Genomic DNA, 21556 nt, shown 5'->3' on the forward strand with positions numbered 1-21556 from the left:
TTACACAAGCCGGACAAACCCATAATAAAAGGACCACAACCCATATCATAAACAGACCATAAAAGAAGGAACAGAAAACAGATAAGAAGCAGTATAAGGGGTGTGTGTGTGCATACCAAACTCTACAATGTCCTGTGCTTTGATCCTCAATCTTGATCAGCTAAAGGGCAGGAACTGGTTTAACAAGGTCAGCTTCAGGCAACAGGGTCAGTTCACTCAGGTCAAACAGGAGTCAGCACAAATTCGAGCTAAGGTGTACATGTCCTTGAAACACTTGTTCAGCCACAGTCATAGGCCTATGTGAGGGCAACCACAAAATGGCTACCATGCACAAAATGAAACCCAAGGGTTCAGAATTCACAGAACCTCAGCAGTGTCGTCATTGCATTGTGGTAGGGGTAGTGTTCAGGGTAAGAGGGAGGCTACTCTTCACGGCATCGTTCCTGCTGGCTGTTACTGACAGGTTACTGGCGTACATCTTACCTGGTGCTGCTCACAACCCCGACACCCTTAGAGGCCTTCCCTGGCCACAGGGCCCTTGGTACTTATGGTACCATTTACAAGACACAGACATGTGGTCAAAGAGTGCCAATTGAGTTTGGTTTCAATGCAGTTTAGTGAAAGAACATAGGCCCTGGGCACCTGTTTGGCAAGAACCCAGGGCACACTCAGTCAAAGTACATCAGCAGTTTGGCAAAAAGCGGGGGCAACAATGCAAAAAGAAGGAACTTTCTTACATCAAGTCTCCACACTTATCAAAAAAAATCTTATGTGTATGTGAATGACATCAACAACTTTCAACTTATCTCCAAACTGCCTTTTCATGCAAACATTGTCGGAAAATGTGTTGTGGAGCAACACACACAACAATTCAAAAACAACAACTACTGGGTGATTTGCAAACCGGCTACAATGTAATTGTAAATGTCCAGTATTTGTAAAGCGAGAATAATTACCTGAAGGTGTCAAGGCGTGGGTGGCCATCGGGAAGATTAAGTGAGCTATTGCCCAGAGTCACATGGTGGAGGTCTGATCTGCCGCCAGCACCAGGGATCGAAACAGTGAGCCCTCGGGTTCCAAAGTCAGTCGCCCTGGCCGCTGCGCCACAGCTCTATAATCAAGGGTACATCCCCAAAACCGCACTTCTCCAGGTAGTTGATGATGCTCTTCAAGTCCTAGACTCTGGCAGTTCCTACCTCCTGATCCTTCTTGATCTGTCTGCAGCCTTTGTTAAAGTAAATCACAATATACTTCTTGATCTACTAAAAAAATTGGATCAGCATTGATGGTGTGGTCCTAAAATGGTTTGCATCCTTCTTCATGGGCAGGTCACAGAGAATCAAAATGACTGTCTCTCTTCACCGAAGGCCGTCAATCAAGGAGTCCCCCAGGGTTCTATCCTAGCTCCTACCCTGGTCAACCTCTACATACAACCTCTGGGAGTCCTACTAAGAAAGGCAGGGAGTGTCTATCTTCAGTATAATGACGACGCCCAACTTTACTTAAAGGTTTCATTCACTAACAACATCTCTCATCTTGCCACCGCTCTCAACTCCGTTGAAGACTAGATGACTACTCACAACCTAAAACTGAACACTTCAAAAACCGAATTCCTTCTCATTTCCTCTTCAAACTCACTGCCGCTTTTACAAATCTGGATGGATACACTCAACATCTTTGACTGCAAACCCATCATCATTGACAGTGCCAGACCCATGGGACTCACTGTGGATAGAAAGCTCATTCTTCAGACCTGTAGAAGCACCATGGCCAAAAATGTGATTTGTGCCTTCTTCAGGGACGCCGCTACATTGCTCAGCAGGAACTGAAATAGCTTGCTTAAGCACTGGTTTTCCAGAGAATTGACCAATGTAACTGTGTTCTGACAGGTGTCCCCAAGACCCACCCCGCCCCCCCCCCTCCCCTCCCCCCCATTCCTCTAAAATCAGTAATACATTCAGTGGCTCGTTTCGTCTATGGGGAGAAAAGAAACAGCCATATTTCGCCTATGTTTGTCACTCTCTGCTGGCTTTCCATAGAAGCCAGGGTGATATATGAAACTGCTTTAATCACCCACAATATCTTACATCCATACACTCTTGCTACCTAGTGACCAACCTGAAGATATCAGGAGGCACCAAAGCGCTGAAGCTTTGTTGCTAGAGCCTCCAACCTTTAAAAAGGAACGACACATGACACAATCTTTCTTGGGCAGCGAGACCAGAATATGGAGATCCCTACCCCCGGAACGGCGCACCACCACCTCATCGCCTAGCTTACAAACGGAGGTGAAAGCCCTTCTCCTACAAAGACATTTTGGCAAGTTGTCCCCTTAGCTAACCTCCCCTATGATAATGTCCCCTACCAAGCATGAGGATACTGCACTACCTTCGTCTCACTTGACCTAATCTTGATGCCACTGCCCATACCACCTACAACCTCTATCAAAGGTAAGCATGTTCTTTTGCAGCGGTCGATAGGAACAACTAACTATAGGTATCTACCCGCCTCTTAGCGCTTTTTATATTGATCATAACTAGCAACTGTTGGTAAAAATGGTATCTTCGGTAATGAATCCCGTTTTACTGTACACAAAAAGTCATGAATAAATGGCCTTGCAGAGAGGATATGGTGTCGGTTTTGAGACTGCACTGCTACCGATGGCATTGCGTCATTCTTTTGCGGTATGGATGGTGTCACACTCTCAGGGTTGGTCTGTGTGGTAAGTGCAGGTCTGGGAGCCTGAGTTAGGCCTCCCTCCCTCCCCCACGCGACCTTCGTCAGAGCACCTGGGTGAGGCGGCGCCACGAGGGTCCCATTCCATCCCAGGCGTGCATTTCTGTTTGTTCCAAGTGCCCGCGCGGTGAGGGCCGCGGCTCCCTGCTGTTTTTGGGACGGGGTTAAAGTGCAACCCGAGCCGTTATGCAAGCTTGTTGGGCTGGGCCCTATGCCAGCTCTGGCGGCTGCGGCGGCTCCTCGACTCCGGACCCCCCAGCCTGGCTCCCCCCACCACCTCCTCCGGCTTATGAAACGGCCGCAGCGCGCGCCGCTGTATATAAAGCTCGCGCGCGCTGGGCTGGCTGCCTGCACATCTGCACACAGCTGGGAAGCCTGCCTCTCTCGCGCGCCGACGGCTCTGTAAGGGACCGCGTTTGTTTATGAAGAGAACTGCAGTGGCTGACTGACTGAAGCTGTCTTTTAAAGCAGGATTGGGGCAGAGGGGTGAGGGAGGATGGAAGCAGCGCCATATTGACCGTCCCAGGAGGAGGAAGCTCAGAAGATCTTTTAGCCGTTATTTCTGGGTTATTGTGGGTTCATCTACGAAAGACTCTTGGAATATACTCAGTAGGACGAAAGTGGGAATACAGGGTCTCTTAAAGCTTCAGTCTATGGAGTGGCAGTGGACACAGGGCATGGGGCGTCTTATGCTCCACTCCAGGAGTAGGAGTGACAGCTGCACTGGAGAAAGGGACTTACACTGCACTTTTAGAAGTGAAAGAACTGCACCAAGAGTGCGGGGTCTCTTAAGCTTTACAGCAAGCAGCAGCAATGACAGAGCTGCCCTAGAGAAAAGTGCGCAGTCACTCAAGCTCCTCTCCAAGGAGTGACAGCGCTGCATTAGAAAGAAAAGTGCGCAGGGTCACACAAGCAGTGGTTTGTGAAGTAATCTAGAGACTTCCTGACGCCCCGGTCCTCTGAGAGGCCTGCTGCAGGTGGGGGGAAATCAGCAACGTATCAGAGAGCCGTAGCTTTTCTGATAGGCCCTACTTGTGAAAGACCGAAGGGGTTGAGGAAACATTAATCACAAATTAGTATTTATGACAGGACGATGCAATTCCATTGTAAACAGATGCAATAGACCCAGGCTCGCTTCAGGCTGGAATTGTGGCGATTTCTAGTCTCAGCAGAAGGGGCAGAGTCAGTCCAGGCCCTCCTGCGTTTCCCAACTCACCAGACGTGTATTGGTGGTGACCCTTCTCCCGGGGAGGCTTCCCTGTAGTTGAGTAACTGGTCTGTCTTTCGTTCCAGGGGTGTCTTCTCTGAGAACAAGGTAGTGACGTCAGCAAGATGGACATGAAGGTGTGTGGGCTCCTGCTGGCCCTCGGTTTCCTGGGCACCTGCCTGGCGGAAAGGGACTGCACCGTGGACCACTTCCCGGTCAAGCAGAACTTCGACCGAGAGCGGGTATGTATGGCGAGGGCCGTCTCCGTGGGGCTGTGTGTTATATGTTATGTTATATATGTCTTATATGCCATGTACTCTTGTATGTTTAACCGGGGACGTTGATGTTGTTAGTGCGGCAGGTGCAGCGGCTCCAGGGTCCAAGGATGCATACAGTCTAGTGCATTACAGCCATAGCTGACTTGTACTACCTAGCTGGGAGGGGGGGTGTATTTTATCTATTTTCACTGACACCCATAACTCCCCAGCTAATGTTATACATTAACTGCAAATGCTGTAATGCTGTTTTATAATGTAATTTGTTATGCTATGTAAGTTATGACTTTGCAGCATGACTTGTGCCGCCTGTGAGGTAACATCAGGCCTGCCTTTCCTTCCTCTGCCCCTCCCTCACAGTCTAGTTTGCGGCTCGGCCCTCTTAGCTCACGCCATTCTCTCAGCCCGCATGTCTCTTCTGAGGGGCTCCGGTAGACAACTCACAACACGGGTCTGGTGGCTCAGTGGACTAATGCATCCTCTGTCGAGACCTGTGTTCGACCTCATGGTCACCGATTCAAATCCTGGCGGGTCCACTCAGCCTTTCATCCATCTGAGGTGGATAAAATGAATACCATTGAGTAACAATAAACATCTGTTATTCAGCGCCAAGAGGCCTATGGGTGAACGTGTGCTTTACAAATACACATGTTATGTTACCCCTTCCGTCCGACTGCTTCTGTATTATTGATGGTAGTGCAATGCCTCATACACCAGAGAGTTATTTCTCCTGTGTGGCATTCTGTCTGCCTGTTCAAGTGGTGAAGTCTTCTCATTTCCTTTATGGCAGTATCTGCCTCTACAAGAGAGAACGTATATAGTCACCCTGCAGCGGGTTATTTTCATGGACACAACGCAGTAATTTTTCGAGAATAGTATCAGATATATATTTTTTGGGCAGTTTTAAATAGTGCAAACTCAGCCCTAGGCCAATGGAGCGCGTTATATGAGTACCAGATTACATTACAAAGGGTCAGGATTTTTTTCGTTTTGGACTCAATACCTTTTCTATTTTCTCAAAATCGTAGGATATTGACTGACCTGAGGCCAGGACTCGAACCTAAGTTCTCTCGTTTAAATTGTCTGCAGCTCTGGCCGTTAGGCCACACTTCCTCGTATATGTATGTCTATAGTAGAAATCAGAAACAATGCATTCTCTAGTTTCTTATAAGGCATTGTGTCTGTCCAAAGTAAAAATCACACATAGCCACAGAATTAAGCACTTTCTTCCATGTTGGCATTCTGTCCACTTGGAGTTTATATCACTCAAAGACATACATAGGCCCAGATTGACTCATTTGTCATGCGGTGCAGAAACCAACCACATTTGCTGGACTGTGTTGCACTGGGGGAAAACAGTGCAACACAGTGTCATACCTACAAAGCCTGTCCTTTTACTGGTGTCATCTCTCGGTCTAGCATGAAATCAGATCGTTCTGGGTCATGCACAGCCTCCCACAATGGTGCAGAGGTGAGTGTTCGCTGTCTAACACAGGATTTGTACTGGAGCCGTACCCTTCCAATGCATGTTCCTGTACACAGACAAATTCAGAAGACTCCCACAATTCGAATGCATGCTGTGCACTGTAACACACTTGCAATGTCAGGATTTGTTTCGAGAATTGAGGAAAGTTCCCCTTGATTGCCTCTACTTCAAAAGGGCACATTAACCCCTCACAGACGTGCAAGCGACCGCCCTTCCTCTTGCGGCCATCCCCATGCACCTCTCCCTCCTTGCTCTAGTAACCACCACGGGGAGCCACTGCTGCTGGTGCGTAACGGGCGCAGTTTATTTACATCACATACCACATGGATCATAAACATCACAATTTAGTGGTCATACACACTCCCCAAGGGTTATTCAATATACCTTCTATAGAACTGGTACTGCTAATGAATCAGTTCCTGTTTGTTTGCCTATATTACTTATAGACAGCACTTCAGGCACAGCCCTTCACGCGATGTCCCCCTCCTAGAAGTGTCTTGTTTGTGGCCTCTAGGCTTCCCTTGCTACCGAGTCCTGTGTGTCGGTCGTTAGGCCCAACCCGGGTTGCAAGTGCCTTGTCCGCCTGGTGTCAACCCTATGTCTGTTTATGATGACCCACTCTGGTTATGCCCCAGTAGATCCCACTTGACGCAAAGTGACACAAAGCAGTTTTTAAACTGCGAAACTTTCACCTTTCCAGCCCAAAACAACTTTGGCTCAGTGTAGTTAATAGCGTAAGTCACTTTACGCTGCTTTTTGTCACACTAGAGCGTTCACAAAGCCTTGTTAAATCTGGACTATAGTCCACTTTCTTTGTGGTTGTTGTTCTGCTCTTCTGCTTCTAGTCGAGAGCTCTGGTTCTCGCATGGTTCCAAATTTCTCAACTCTGTTTAAAGTCCCCTCGCCTCACCTGAGAGCTTCAGCCCCCAATCCAGGGAGGTAGCTATTATTAGTGCAACAGGTTCAGTGGGCCGGGGGACAAGGTTCTGAGGTGCCTACAGATCCCTATTTATGGCTACCTGACAGGGACATTTTTCTTGCAGTAGGTCACAGGATGGCCCACTGGCTCCACTCTTATCTTACTCTCACACCCTGGTTGCTTCTGTTTTCCAGTATGCAGGAACATGGTATGCCGTGGCCAAGAAAGACCCTGAGGGCCTCTTCCTCCTGGATAATATTGTTGCCCAGTATGATGTGGACGCAAATGGAAGAATGACCGCCACAGCCAAGGGCAGAGTCATCATCTTTGGGTCAGTCATTTCAATGTCTACTTGGTTTCTTGACCTGAACTGCAGGGCGTGGACCACCATGGGTTAACGTATGTGCACTTCAACCTGGAACTGACTGCTATGCCTTTTTTTCCCTGCAGGACTCTGGAGCTGTGCGCTGAAATGGTTGGGAAATTTACAGACACCGAGGACCCCGCAAAGTTCCGTTTGGAGTACAGTGGACTCCTGTCCTACCTTGAGACGGGCGGTAAGGGCTGGCCTCCATTTCAATGAGATAAACTAGGAAGTGTTGGTTCAACTTTTGCTTCCTGTAACACTAGCGTTAACCTTCCATCCCTGTGTGAACAGTATATTTATGTGACACAACCCCTCAGCATTTGAGTAAGTTGAGGCATAGCTCCGTGAGGTTAAATGAATTTGTCAATACAGTAATTACGGCTGCATAAAACTATTGGGATTGCAATCAAATAAATCTGTTACAGCAGGGCAAAAGTCGAGGGTACATGCGGGTGCATGGCGTCTACTCACTATTTTCACAGGGTAGATGCTGCCCATAAGTTGGCCCCCATTGAAATATGCTGAGCTTGATACGGTTTAATTTTCAGACACTGGGACAAATTCAGCAGCACCTGCACATAGTCTGCTTTCCATTCCTAGCAGCAAAGTGAAAGCAGTGAGTGGGCTTTTTATTTTCACCAGGAGCTGGGCCAAAGATAAAGGTCGAAGTTAAGGGGCCATCAGGCCCTCTTTTGTTCCAGTATGATCTTGGCTTGGCACTAGTCGAGCCTCACAGCTAGATGGAAATGGAGTGGAGGGCAAACAAAGGCTCACAACTTACTTGTTATTACTGTACATGAACTTAAGAGAGGTATGGTTTTGACTTTGACTGTAAGAATGTCAGATCTGTTGGTCTGTCCCAGTATTTACACAAATAACAATTTAAATACCACTAGTTTATTTCGTTTATAGCACTACTCATCCCATTGCATGGTGTTAGAGTGCTTTACATAGTATACACATTATACAGTGACAATAAAGCATGAAACACAGATCTTTTCAGCAAAAGTGTGAACCTCCACAGTTATCTCACCACCATTACTATTATTCCCTGAGATTTACTGGGCACTCAAAGATCTCTGCAGCAGGTGTCTCTACAGCAGGTGCCTTTACCCCATAAGATGTTTTTAAATGCTGACTTTTCAACCAATTAAGCAGAACAGATCTACTGCCATGTTTCTCCTTGTTGTCTTTGTGGCACAGTTAAAAACAAAATGTATTAGTTAAGGTTAAGATTTTGTGTTGAGGTTGTGCCACTTTTTTGTCACAACCATGCAGCAAAATCTTGTTTGTTAAATCTCATCATGTGCTTAAACATACTCATGGTAGGCCTGCTAAACATATGTGTGAGGTCTTAATATCTGATGTTATTTCTTGCAAGGTCACTTCCTGTGATGTCACTTGCCATGACATCATGCGCTGGGATGTCACGTGCCATGATGTCACATGCCATGATGTCACCTGCATACTGCCTAACTTGGTTATGCCCCGCTTCGATTTTTTTAGGACTCGTACCCTGGTTATAGTGATTTTGACCCATTGTCTCATATTATCACCTCAAAGTGCCCCTTTGGGCAGTTGAGTATGAAAAATAATGGGAACCCCGTGCACAATTTGGTTAGAGCCCATAAGTCTCCAATATCTCACAGATACTCATGGGCCTGGGGCTGAATGTGGGTCTACGGGTGTGGACATGCATGCACAAACTGGGGCCACAGGGGTTTGTAACCACAACCCTGCTTATGGATGCTGCGGTAATACCGCATAGGTGTTCACATACTCCAAAGTATTAATACTGTGGTTATCAACAATATGCTGGTAGTCAACACTGTGCATTTCATGAAACTTTAGATGCAGGGGGCAGGGTGGCTCTGGTCGTTTTGGACCTGTCGGCAGCGTTGATACTGTGCCATAATGCCTTGCTCCTGTCCCATCTTCAGGACATTGGCATAACAGGTTTTGCATGGAAGTGGCTGAAATCCTTCCTTGAGAATAGAACTCAGCAAGTCTGGATCCCTCCTTTTATGGCCAATCCCCAGAATCTGATGACAGGGGTTCTGCAAGGGTCGGTCTTGAGTTCTCTGTTGTTAGACATCTATATGTCTCCCTTCATTTGGATGGCAGAAGACTAGGGTGCTAAAGTAATTGCATATGCTGATGACAACCAGCTCTTTTTCACTTGGAAGAAAAATGAGTCATCCTCTTCCCATGTTAAAATGTGTCTGCCAGCAGTGTTCCATTGGCTCCCTGTGGCCCAGCTTAAATGTAACACGGTTAAAACCGAGATTCTTTTCTTCAGTAACTTTCCTCCTCAGTTCTGGCACTCCTTCTGGCCAGATGAGTCTCCTCAGCCTTCACCACGGGGTTAACCTACTAAGAACTTAGAGATCTGGTTTGACAAAAAGCTGAGCTTCGGCCCTCAGATCAACAAGTTGACTGGAATGTGCTTTGGCATCTTGAAAGAACTAAAAAAAAGGTTGCCATTATTTCCTCTTTCCTCGAGGGAAACGGTCACTCGAGCACTCATTACCTCACGCATTGACTATGCCAATGTATTGTATATTGGTCTGCCGGCTACCTACTGGATAAGATTCAGGTAGTTCAAAATGCTGCGGACAGAACCCTTATTAACCTCCCTAAGAGGGTCAGCGTGAGGCAGTACCTTCGTAACCTGCATTGGTTACCAGTAAAAGTACAGGTGAAATTTAAACCCTTGGTAATGGCACAAGCTGCCCTCCATGGGCTCGGCCTGAGGTGCCTGAGGACGTGATTTTGGTTCTGTGCTCCTGGTAGGCAGCTTCGCTTTCCCACACTGCTCATGGCATGTACTCCCAGATTCCACCTTAAAAGGGTAGGTGGCAGCTCCCTTTCATACACGGCAGTGGTGGGCTGGAATCAACTCCCTCTTGACTTACGCCGCCTTCAGGATCCAAAGATTTTTAGGAAGAGACTTAAGACTTTACTTTTTAATTAAGCTGTCTTCCCTTTTTTTCTCTCTCTTCACACTGGGCTCGTGCCGGGCACTCTTCTGAGTAGCCGTGCGAGTTATAAAAATGCTATAACATAACAGTCCATAAAAGTGCAGGTTGATACTCTTGATATTTTGACATACAGCCATTCGGAGTGATCCCAAAATTGGCTTAGCAGTTCGGGCTGGACTGTTCACATGAGGCACAGGGTCAAGACTGATTTGCATATGGCCATGTCTGAACTGGGGTGGTGTGGAGTGCGAAAAAACGATGGATTTAGGCCCAGATCTCCGTACTGGGGTGAATGTATGACATTGTTCTGCATTCTGTCCATCAACTGTTGTTTTTCCAAAAATTGCCCATGACAGCTCACTCAACCCTATTTTTTATTTGTTTGCATTCTGGTACTTGCAGTATTTTGCCATTATATACCCTTGACTAGAAGTACCAAAATGAACAGAAGAAAATTACCCAATGAGGAACTCACTCCTGACAGAGGGAAGCCGGAAAATAATTTATGAGACAAATAAGGGAATTTCTGCCTTTTTCTGTACTGCATTTGAGGGACGAGATATTTATGCAGAGAGTAAATAATAGATCAGGTGCCATTTGAGGCTGAGGCTCTGTGTGACATGTCTGAGCAATTTACTATTGCCCTGGGTACTTCGGATGGGTATAATTCACTGTACCATGTTGAGTACAAGTACAGCTTCATACTTTAAGCAATAGGCAATACAGCATGTACATATACTTTAGCAACTACATCTAAATGGTGTTTATAGTTTGACAACATTGCAAGTGTCCTAAGGCTATATTGTCTGGCTTACCCAAAGTCACTTTCACTACTGCTTGCCGTTGAACACTGGTGTATACAAACAAATCATGCATTTGATATTTATAATGCTGAACATTTCACTTACATTCGTTTCTTGCATTCCTAGCAAATGCTTTCATTTGTCTTGTTTACATTTCCCCATAAACACAGAGTTCTATGAAATAAATAGTTTTTGAATGTAATGAGAAAGATAAAACTGCTGAACCACTTTAAATCGGATGATGTAGAATTACAGACATGGACTCAAAAATACCCCTGTCAAAGCGCTGCTGATTAAAAGGCCAAGCGTGACTAAGGGTCTCACTTAGCTAGTGGATTGATCAATAAATCTAAGTCACGGAAGCAGCAGAGTGAGGGGAGCTGAATTTATTATTGCTCAATTTCACTGTAGCCAGGAACTCAGCTTTGAGTAATTTAAAGTTGGCTTAATACTCTACTCTCTTTTACTTTTTGTGGCCATAAAAAAATATTCTTAAATCACCATGCCTTTGAACAACACATGTTCGTAATTACCACATCTGATTCTGTTCAAGCTGAGGGAACCAGAAAATGTTTGTACTGAAAGTGCCAGAATTGTAGATATTTATTGAACTTCTGTCTTCCTACGCCAAACTCATGTCATATTTAAAGAAGACCTAAATCATACCTGCTGATTTTCTATTAGGGTTTGCTGGCTTTGGACTGAGGCTAGAAGTGTTGGAGTATTCCTTCACCAGGCGTAGTTTAAACTTGAATGTAAGGTTAGAAAGGATACTAGCTGTGGTTAGGGATGGGAAAGGAGAAGCCCAAAATGGTGGCAGATAACATTTTTCAGTAGTATTAGTCCCTTGAGAGTAAGATGAGTAATTTGATTTATCCACCTGCCATAGTTCCTAGAAGATAGATTTGATCCTTTCTCCACACATTGTGGCCATGTACAGCAGCGGTGCGTCCATTGGGGCGTAGGTGTATGGTTACACTGACGTAGTGGAGAGATGTTTAGAATCATGTAAGGGTCGATCAGTGCACCATTTTTCTCAGGAGAATCATAAGGCTACTCATGGAAGACCCAGAGGGACTAGAGCTATGTCCTAACTCAAACATCTCCCATGCTCTACTCCTGGTTGGGACACACATAGCTATTCCCTGAACTCATTCAAAGTGTATTATTCAGAACAACACTTGATGTTCTCTTTGTGAGCTTTGCAATGTGTTTATATTTACATTTGTACTTTCTGAGGGCCCAATTCACAAATATATACTTAGACCAGAAGGCTAAGTCGAGATCTGAAGGCTAGGAGCTCAATTCACAAAGGCAAACTTAGACATCAGGTTTAAGTTTACCTTTGTGAATTGGGTCTTGAGCTTCATGGTCTCAACTTAGACCTCGGGTCTAAATTTAGACTTCAGGTCTAAGTTTACCTTGAATTGGGCCTTGAGTGAGTTTCCAAGTGCACGGCCATTCCCAGGTGCTGGTTCAAGCAGACATTGTTACTGCATTCTGTTGATCACAAACCTGCTGTTCACCTCTGTGATTTGTATCTGCCCCTTCTTTGTTTTCCAGATGACCCTCACTGGGTGGTGGACACTGATTACGACACATACGCAATCCACTATGCCTGCCGCAAGAAGAACGAGTATGACGGCACCTGCCTTGACAGCTACTCCTTCGTGTTCTCCAGGGATCCGAACGGATTGACACCAGAGGCAAGACAAATTGTGCGGAAGTGGCAGGAAGTTCTGTGTTTGGAAAGGAAGTACAGAGTTGTAGTTCATAATGGTAAGCATTTGTTTTGGAATGTCTTTTATTTTGGCAAATTAAAACCTTTATTTGGGAGCATGGTGCCATGGTTGGACTAAGCAATAAAAGCAGTTATGGAATATTTTGTTATAAAGGACCATATTTCAATGAACAATAAGGATTTGGGGAGGTTCGCCTCCAAGATCTTTTTTAATGGACCAGAGTGATTCCTGTTACAGTGCAATTTTCCAGATATAGTGGCTGAAGAGGTATATGCATGCAGGTTTTATAGGAATTCCCTAGAGAAACTATTTAAATGTTGCAATACTTTAGGTCTGGTGCAGTACCCAAGTGCAGTACCCAACAACATTGTTTTCCTGCAGAAGCAAGTCGTACTTGTATATTGTGTAATATACCCTAGGCCTAGATGGACTAGCCACCCATTTAAAAAAGTAGGTGCCAACCTACAGACGTCTGACCAGTGTCCAATGTGGCCAGTCTAGGCTTGGAGTTAGTATATATATATGTATTTTATTTTATATAGCACAAATCCTTCAGAAACCAACACAATACTGTACAGTAAATAGCAGTATTGGTAGACAATGTAATATCTATGTACATCAAGTGGACACTTATATTGCCTTTCAATATATTTAAACTTTTTACTCGTAGGTGGATAGAGGGATTTGCCAAGAGTTACACGATTTTGGTCAATTACTAAAGCCACGATGAAACCCCAGGTCCCAAAGTGAGCCCCCTAACTGTCAGTACTCCCGTAGATTCCCAGAAATGTCACCTCTTAGGATGACTGTCTCTTCCACAGGAGATTTGAAGTAATGAGCACTGGAAACAATTTTTCCGTCAATTGTTCTCCCAAACGTTTGAGGATGTTTAAAGTAGTGAACAAATGACAGTAGTCAGTGTTAAACCTGACTATATTAATATTTTTGACAATTTCTACCTCTGGAGATTCGTAAGGTTTTTCTCAGTTGGGATCCCTGTTGGCCGTTTGTGAAAACCTATTGAGGAGAAGGTTTATATTTTAGCAATCGCAGTTAGGACTGGTTGTTGTTCTTCACTTCCATATTTTTTCTTATTCCCTGTGTTATTTCTTTGCTGAGTCTTATTAAGAAAGGTCTCGGCATTTCCAATGTTTCCAAATGACTCTTGTTCTCTCTGTCAAGCATCAGGTGTGTGTTCTGTGCTCATGCCCTGGCGCACATGCGCAGATGGTGAGGTTCAATGTTGAATGTTTGGCTGTCTTCGAAAAGTTTGCCTGTAGACTGGGACTCTTCACTGTTAAGAAATGCTTTTTTTTCTTCACGAATATAAATATATTTAAGCCTGGCCCACATCATTAAAGGAAGTACAGTGCCTGTAGTGTGTGGACGAATGGGTCACAGGAGTTGGAGACGCAACAGGAGACTGGCAAACGGGCATTCACATCTCGTGACATGATGTCAGATCTAAAGTTAAACAGTGTTGTTAGTCTACACTGACTATCTGGCCATCACCCAAAACAACCTCACTGCATGCCCAGTTGACTCATATGTTGGCATGTGGATGCAGTCAGGGCCTCTTAAAAATACCGTTCTTCCCTGCTGGCCATTGCCTCTCAAAGAGGCCAGGAGTGTGAATAACAGATTGTTAGTAGCCACCAGTGGTGGCTCACAGAAGTAACGCTGTGGGGCGTTGGGGCCAGGGCGGGGTGGGTTGGTAGTGGAGTTCGACATACGACGGCAAATGTGAAAGTAAAGAAATAAATTAAATAAAACCACTAATATTGCCTTGCCCTGGCCACGTCTCTGACTCGACGATGCAGCGAGCGCAAGGTAAGTGGTTTTATTTCTTTATTTCTTTACTTTAATCTTTGCTGTCCAATGTCGGACAACACTAGACCCCCACCCCGCCTCACCCCACAGCATTACCTGTGCAAGCCGCCACTGGTAGCCACTGACAACAAATGGCGGTTTTCAGGCCTATTTCACTTGCCACTTGTCACCAGACACAACATCTCTAGACATGGGTATCTGCCACTAATTAGCTTTTAAACTGCCTTGATTAAAGTAGTTGAAAGAGCTGAGAAATACAGCCATTTTGGTAATTTACACCTGGGACCACGTGTGATAAAAGTCTGTAGAAAGAACGTTTGCATTGCAAGTGCGTATACTGCACTCAAGCTCTTAATAATATTTTAATTTATGCAATTAGGAATATTTTATTTTCAGCAACTACTATTCTGTTGATCTTAAAGGCTCAGTTCAGTTTTTACTTTGCTATTTAGCAAGTAGTGTTGATATTCCTCAAACTAGAACTTCAACAACTTTTTCTGCCCTAAGGGTTTTTATGCTCTTCAGTCTTTATACATGGTCCTGCCCGATAGATCACAAATTTCTATCTTTCCTCATAATTGATAGTTTATTATTCAAAGTCTCTCCATCGAAATAGACGATATTCTACAAAAAAAACCTCTGCCATAGCCCGTGCAGAAGCTGCATCTAATGGCAGCCACAGGCTAATGGCAGCCACAGGGCTTATACAATTCTGACAATTCCAGCCAGGGCTGACTCCACCCCAGAAAAATGTACCAAACCTGGGGCAAGATTCCCATTTTCAAGAAATATCTGGAATTCCGATAAATGTTATGTTATGTTAAATGGACTTGTTAAGCGCTTGAATAACTGCGGGTGTCTTGGCACTGGCTACTGTATAACGCGAAGAAAACCTATAAAGAATTGAATATTCTTAAAAGAATTGAATTACCTATAAAGAATTGAATAGCCAGGCCTTGAGAGCTGTCCTGAAAGCCAAAAGATTTGTGGTGGATTTGATGAGGAAGGGAAGCGTCTTCCAGGTGGTGCAATGAGACCCTTTCAAGTTACCACCTGATGAGCCCCCTGGTTGGGACCACGCAGTGCCTTAACCGGCAGTTAATGTTGTATCCTCAGTCAGAAGACAATGCAGAGCCGCAGGGCTGCATGTAACAGGATGTTAAGGTAGCCGGAGCAATGAGGAACAAATTGAACCATCCGCATCCCACTGTTTATTTATATATTTAGTTTATAGAGGGTGCAATTACCCGAAGCCGCCCTGGTGCTGGAGATGAAAGCATCTCTGCACTAAGAATGATTTAAATAATTAGGTTCTTAGGGTATTAAAGGGTCTTAAAAGATAGGGTTTGCAATGTAACTCATAGGGGATATTGTTCCATGTATGTGCTGTAACCACTGACAAGGCTTGTCCACTGTGCCTCGCCCTGCGAAATAGGAGCACAACAATGAGATTGGAAAAGCAATACATAAAAGACTAGGGGCTGTGTAACTGAAAGATCTCGGGGACACAACGGGCGTTTGCACCCACTATGCACGCCCCTGGGGCACTTTGGTATTACAGAAGGTGCCGCAGATGCTTGTGCGGCCCCTTCTCTAATACTGATAGCGCTGGCACACGTAAAGCGGTAGCACTATCTTCAGGGAGCGTTTCCTCATTTGAATAGGGACATGCCCCATGCAAATGAGGGAATCCCTTTGCCTCTGAGCCTGTGCTGTATTACATACGCGGGCACAGAGGCAAAAAAGCTCTCAGGGGGCGCACTAACAGTGCGTCACCTAGAAGGTGGAACACTGAGAGTTCGCCCCCTCAGAGCAGCCCTTTGGAGGGGGATATGGATTTCTCTGGACCCCCCCAGGGACCCCCTTGCAGATGTGTGCAGTCACTGACTGCACCCGCTTCCACTGGGATCTTTAATACCCCTTCAAAGTGCAGGAGGGTTGCCGCCTCCACTGTGAAAACACGGAGCAGATGTAAAGCAGCCGCTCTATTTTTTACCGAATGCGCTTCCCCCAGGGTAGCGCGAGCTCGCGGCTGCCCTGGGTGCAGTGCAGTCATCATAATAGGGCACATTTTCATTGTATGCGCTGAACGCACCTTTGAAAAGGTGCGCTCGGCGCAAACAGTGAAAATGCGCCTTGTCTGTAATGCGGCCCAAGTAGGGGTATATCTTTTGAACATAGAGGAAATGTAAGTGGGACAATGAGCCAGGTAAAAGGCCTCATGGCAGAGGGCCTTGAAGCAGCTTCTTTTCTGTACTGGGAGCCAATGGATTTTTTTCATATGTGGGAAATGTTGATAAACTTGCTAATTCTCTGTACTAATCTCGCTGCAGCCTTCTGAATTAGCTGCAGTTTATATATCAAATAGGCTATAAGACCAACAAACAGGCCACTGCATTCATCCAGCCTACTAATGATCATTGGTTGTATCAGTAGCTGCCTTGATGTCTGAGGAATTAAAGGTAGAATCCTTTCTAGCACCTTCATAAACAGAAAGCAGGCGGTCATGGGTTTTATACCATGGCATTCAAAGGGCACTCTGAAATCAACTATGACTCCAATATTTTGGCCAATAGTTGTTGAGATGGGACAAGTTCCCAGTGAGTGAGGCCACCACAACGGAGACCAACAAGAAGAGTTGCCAAATACCAGTTTTGTCAGAATTCAAATGAAGTGACTTGGTATTCATCCGACTAACTACCTCGACTAGAAAACATTTGAAACCATCCTGTAAGAAAATGATATTCCGATTCATATGTATGATGATCTGAGTGTCGTTGTAATAGGTGTAAAACTGAAAGTTCTGAAAGTTCATCAGTTCTGCCAGAGGGGCCACATAGACATTAAAAAGCGCAGAACCCAGAGCAGGTGGTGGTGGACAACAAACACCATGCCAAGCGCGAAAGTGCTGTGAGTAAAGAAGGTGAGAAGAGACTGAAAGTGGGTGAAGGCACACAGCCACATATACCGGACCCTGGTGTGCCTTGGTATTATGTGTGTTTAGATTTTATTTGACCCTTGAACTGTTTACCAAGTAATTAGAGGGATGCTGTGGTATTAGTGGAAGTTCACCCTAAAGGGAATGAAGTTAAATTTGTCAATAAAATAAATACTGCCAACCATCAGGGTCTTGAGAAAACGTTTCACGAGAGAAGACATACCTACAATTTTAGTTACGGATAACGTTATGCAAGTAACCTCTGTCGAAATGAGGAGAGTTTTAAGGCAATCTGATATTAAATATTGCAGAACATTAGTGTATTATCTACAAGCAAATTGGTGTACTGTTGAAAAAGTTAACCGTTGGTTTAAATGAGTCTTTGAGATGATGCTAAAAAGCAAGTTGGATGTGGAGAGGGCTGTTTTCGAAAAAATATGGGCTCATTGCTCTTGTGTTAACAGTTTCACTGGAGGCACTCCTTTCGGTATAACCAGAGAAAGATAAGGAAAAACTAAATTGGTTGCTGGTTGGTTGAAAATATATCTGTGATTGAAGAAGGAACATCAATTACCATGAAACAACGCAAAAGCACAAGATGGTTGGAGGTTGGAGATTGGGTCATGGTTAATCAGGCAAAGGATAGGAGTTAAGTTGGTAGATAGGGCATGGTATGTTAAACTTTGGAGGACCATAACAAGTCATTGGTGTGAAGGGTGTCCAATTGTCAAATAGTCAAGATGGAACAGAAGAAGAGCAGCCCTGTATGAGAAATATAGGTGGAGGATGGTACTACACCCTGAGGTGGATGAGGAAATTTAATGGAGTGGAATGATGTTGAAGAGTGACACTGAGTTTATGCGTAGCTCAGGATAAAACTCTATAGTATTGAAGGGTGATGTCTCTGTTGGTGCAGGTGATGGGTCATATCTGTCTTCTGGGGTGTCAGTGGAAAGTCATGGAGCCTTGTGAGACATAAATCAGCAAAGAAATAGAAGAGCACTTGCCAGGGTTTGTGATTAAGTTTGGTAGAATAAGTTTCTTTTAACTTCACATTTCTTATATTTTTTAAGTTATTCTGAACAATATGTTTGTGTCATTTTATGCTTCTTATTATAGGATTTCAAATTATCCTGGAAGTTTTGCAATGGCGTATATGTTACGTACATTTGTTTTGTTTTCATTTCATACTATTGAAGGAAAGAGAGGGTATGTGTTATAATGTGAGGCCTAGGTGGAACTTGATGACACCAAAGTGATGACCCCGGCATTCCATTGAGGTCACCAGATTCAGGCTAGGTCAGTTTGGCCTATTGGGCTGGCGAGAAGACAGACCATCATCTTCTGTGGTCTGACAGCAAATAAATACATCGTTGTTCATCAATCAACCCTGCTATGGAGTGACTTGCTATAGGCTTCTACAGTTGAGTATCCCTATTGTGCAGGCATATATCCTTCTGTCCATGATGCATCCTTCCATATCACTACATATTGTTATTTTCAGTTCTTAAGAGCTTACTTATTAAGATTACTGCATTAATGTAACTGCTGCAGCAGTCTGTCCTGAGATGGCTACCCAGGTAGGCTGTGGGTGTTTAGCTTCTGGGTGACCTCATCTGGTTCGCTATGGAGCACTTCCCTTTAATCCTGCGCAGTTAGCCGAGGGTGTTTGTGATATAATTGATTGCATCGTTATTTCAGTCTCAAACATTGCAACTCACAATTCAACTTTCTTTCCTTCTCTGACTCTTCAGTTAAATTCCGTACATTTAGGATAAAATTATCACCTGGTCAATGTCATTACAGCACTCAGCAGCTGCTGGACTGTGGTACGTTATATAAATTAAAAAAGGGGAATACATGAACTTTTGAGAGTCTGACACTGTACATTTAGTCCGTTTTGTGTAGGCTTTTATCTTTATAGGGTAATGGCAGAAAAACTTTCATTGGACAGTCATAACAGGTCCCGTATGTTCCATGTCTTTTCCTCTCTAAAGGCTGGCCCAAGAGCTTTCTTTGGCTAGGCATTACTCTAGTCGGATTGGTCCTCTTGTGGTCCCGGAACAGGAAGTGTAGGCTACAGGGTGTGAAGAGTCCAATTGAGAATTCCATGGCATGAAATCAGCCCTTGGCTTGGGGCATTTTGCGATTGTAAGACCTGCATCTACGGGAAACATTTGGATACCTTGGTTTTGTTCTCATTCCTGTTGGTACACATTGACCTTTCCAGGATTTCCAAACTCTTCAGTAGGACTGTGATGATGGATAACGAGCAAGTGCCCCAATTTCTTACTTCCAATCTTCTTTAATCCAATTTGAGGTCTTCCTCATGTTAGTCCTGGAATTTCCTTCTTTCCCAAGTCTATATGGCTGTCAACTAAGTGTGGTGCTTTGCACGAATCAGGAGAATGTCAGAACAGCAGTACCCTTTCTGATGGCAGAAACAGAAGTAGCAACCCATAGGAGTGAGGTAAAGGGAGACAAAAGTGTTATTTTTGACTCAATCTAGACAATGGATGTGGCAAAGACTTGCTTGAAGGTGTCTGTGACAAGGAGGACCTGGACTTAGAATAATGAAGATTGCCACTTATTTATGGCAAGATGGTGTGCCTCACAGAGAGACTGACCTTGTTCTTCTTGTCAGTTAGCCAATAATCCTGAGGATAAGTCTTGATGGTAATACCCCGCATTTGGAGCCCGCATCGCAGAAAAAAGTGATTATAAAAATGCAGAAAGTAATGCCTGTTGCCCTTAATTAAGGGTGGACAGCAAGCACAATCTCTTAAAGTTAAGGAAACAAAAGTGACCATCATCATATTGTGCACATAAATGAGTAGAACGTATGTATGAGCAACCACTCTGGCCATGGATATTCTATCAACACCTGGTGTCACTTTGGCATTAATCAGTTTGCACATCCTGGATTCGGATGTACAGACTATATAACATAATTGCATGCATTGTTTTGATACGGACTGTAATCTGTTCAGGGTCTGCACAATATTTATCTTTTATTAAACCCACCTGTTAGGTACCACTCAGTAAATTTAAGTAGTTGATTTTGCACCATTGTGTATAGGATTTGTAGGCTTTGAAGCACTCCACAATACCTACAATACAACAAGTTAAACTCCAAACAATTGTGCGGGCATTTTTCTTCAGCAAACATTTTATCCCCGAGGGAAAGGGACCGCCAACCGACTCTGAAATATGAGGACACAACTTTGTGTTGTTTTTTAGTTAGTTTAAATGCTTGTAAAGCACAGCTGGAAGTAAATTTGTACCATTTACAATGTCCTGGTGTGTAAAGGAGATGCTCGGTTTGTGTGTACATTTCATAATATTGTTAAATTTACCTAATTGATTTTATTACCTTGAGAAAGGAGTCTAATTTGTAATCGTGCACATGTTGGGAATTCTTGATCTTTTTAACTTTATCTCTTTTCTGTTATTTTGTTAATTTAGGTTACTGCAATCAGAATGCTTACTAAGCAAGACGCAGCAACTGCAAGTTATCAACCAAGACTGTTTACACAACTCTACACCTTTTGCCCAACGCCTTTATTCGGCGTCTTTATGACAGTACCGTAACATTTTGGAAAATGCACGATAAAGAATCGAGAAAGCTATAATAAATTTTAAATAGAAATACAATAATTTACGTATACAATGTACATAGTACAATGTCTTCTAATTACTACATTTATGTCACAACAAGGAAACCTGGATTGGAAAATGAATTTAGTATACATAATATCTTTTATCTTTGATTGAATTGGTTTTGTCCAAACACGTTGTTAAAAACTGTATTTAGATAGTCATTTTTTTCAATAAATGCTTCCTTGTTAAACTTTAAACTGTTTCAGATATTTGCCTTGTTGAAAGCATGAAAAGTGTCTTCTGAAAGGACATAATGATTGAGATTACCAAGCTTGGTGAATGGTAAGGATGTAATATGTCTCACGACCAGCGAGTCTAACCGCCCCTCTAGGTACCTGACCTGTTTCATAAAAGCTTTTTCTATGTATTGAACATACCTCAGGCCATCGACACTGCGGTGCTTTGAATATTGAGTAACTGTGAATGTTACTTGTTATGCTACTTATCAACTTCTGCCTGAGCTGGCTTCAAAAGTGCAGCAACTCTCTGTAATACCATAAGTATCATAATGAAAATGTCCTACTGTGAAATAATTCTGAGATCAACTCCTTTCCATACCGGAACAGATTAGAGCCCTAATTTTACTATGGAGTATATGTACAGGATATGGCG

The 21556-nt window shown here is 44.0% G+C and overlaps 1 protein-coding gene across 2 annotated transcripts; it reads left to right on the forward strand.

The window, feature by feature from the left end:
• Positions 1-3027: 3027 nt before the first annotated feature.
• On the forward strand, positions 3028-21141 carry RBP4 (retinol binding protein 4). 2 transcript variants are annotated; one of them, XM_078643394.1, is made up of 6 exons: positions 3028-3138; positions 4030-4185; positions 6818-6954; positions 7074-7180; positions 12338-12553; positions 20750-21141. In XM_078643394.1, the coding sequence occupies exons 2-6, from the start codon at positions 4069-4071 to the stop codon at positions 20773-20775; spliced, it is 603 nt and encodes a 200-aa protein (XP_078499520.1). In that variant the 5' UTR covers positions 3028-3138; positions 4030-4068; the 3' UTR covers positions 20776-21141. The 2 variants fall into 2 exon arrangements, with proteins under 2 accessions (XP_078499520.1, XP_078499521.1); XM_078643395.1 differs by having other exon boundaries at positions 3103-3222.
• The last annotated feature ends 415 nt before the right edge of the window (positions 21142-21556 follow it).

Source organism: Lissotriton helveticus, chromosome 5_1 (assembly GCF_964261635.1).
Source record: "Lissotriton helveticus chromosome 5_1, aLisHel1.1, whole genome shotgun sequence".
Taxonomy (NCBI): domain Eukaryota; kingdom Metazoa; phylum Chordata; class Amphibia; order Caudata; family Salamandridae; genus Lissotriton; species Lissotriton helveticus.

What these genes read in the sequence shown, in the direction of transcription:
- RBP4 (XM_078643394.1), top strand. Translation starts at nt 4,069, where the DNA reads ATGGACATGAAGGTGTGTGGGCTCCTGCTGGCCCTCGGTTTCCTGGGC. An exon ending in GGCAGAGTCATCATCTTTGG is followed by an intron (nt 6,955 to 7,073) that starts GTCAGTCATTTC and finishes TTTTCCCTGCAG; the next exon opens with GACTCTGGAGCTGTGCGCTG. An exon ending in CAGAGTTGTAGTTCATAATG is followed by an intron (nt 12,554 to 20,749) that starts GTAAGCATTTGT and finishes TTGTTAATTTAG; the next exon opens with GTTACTGCAATCAGAATGCT.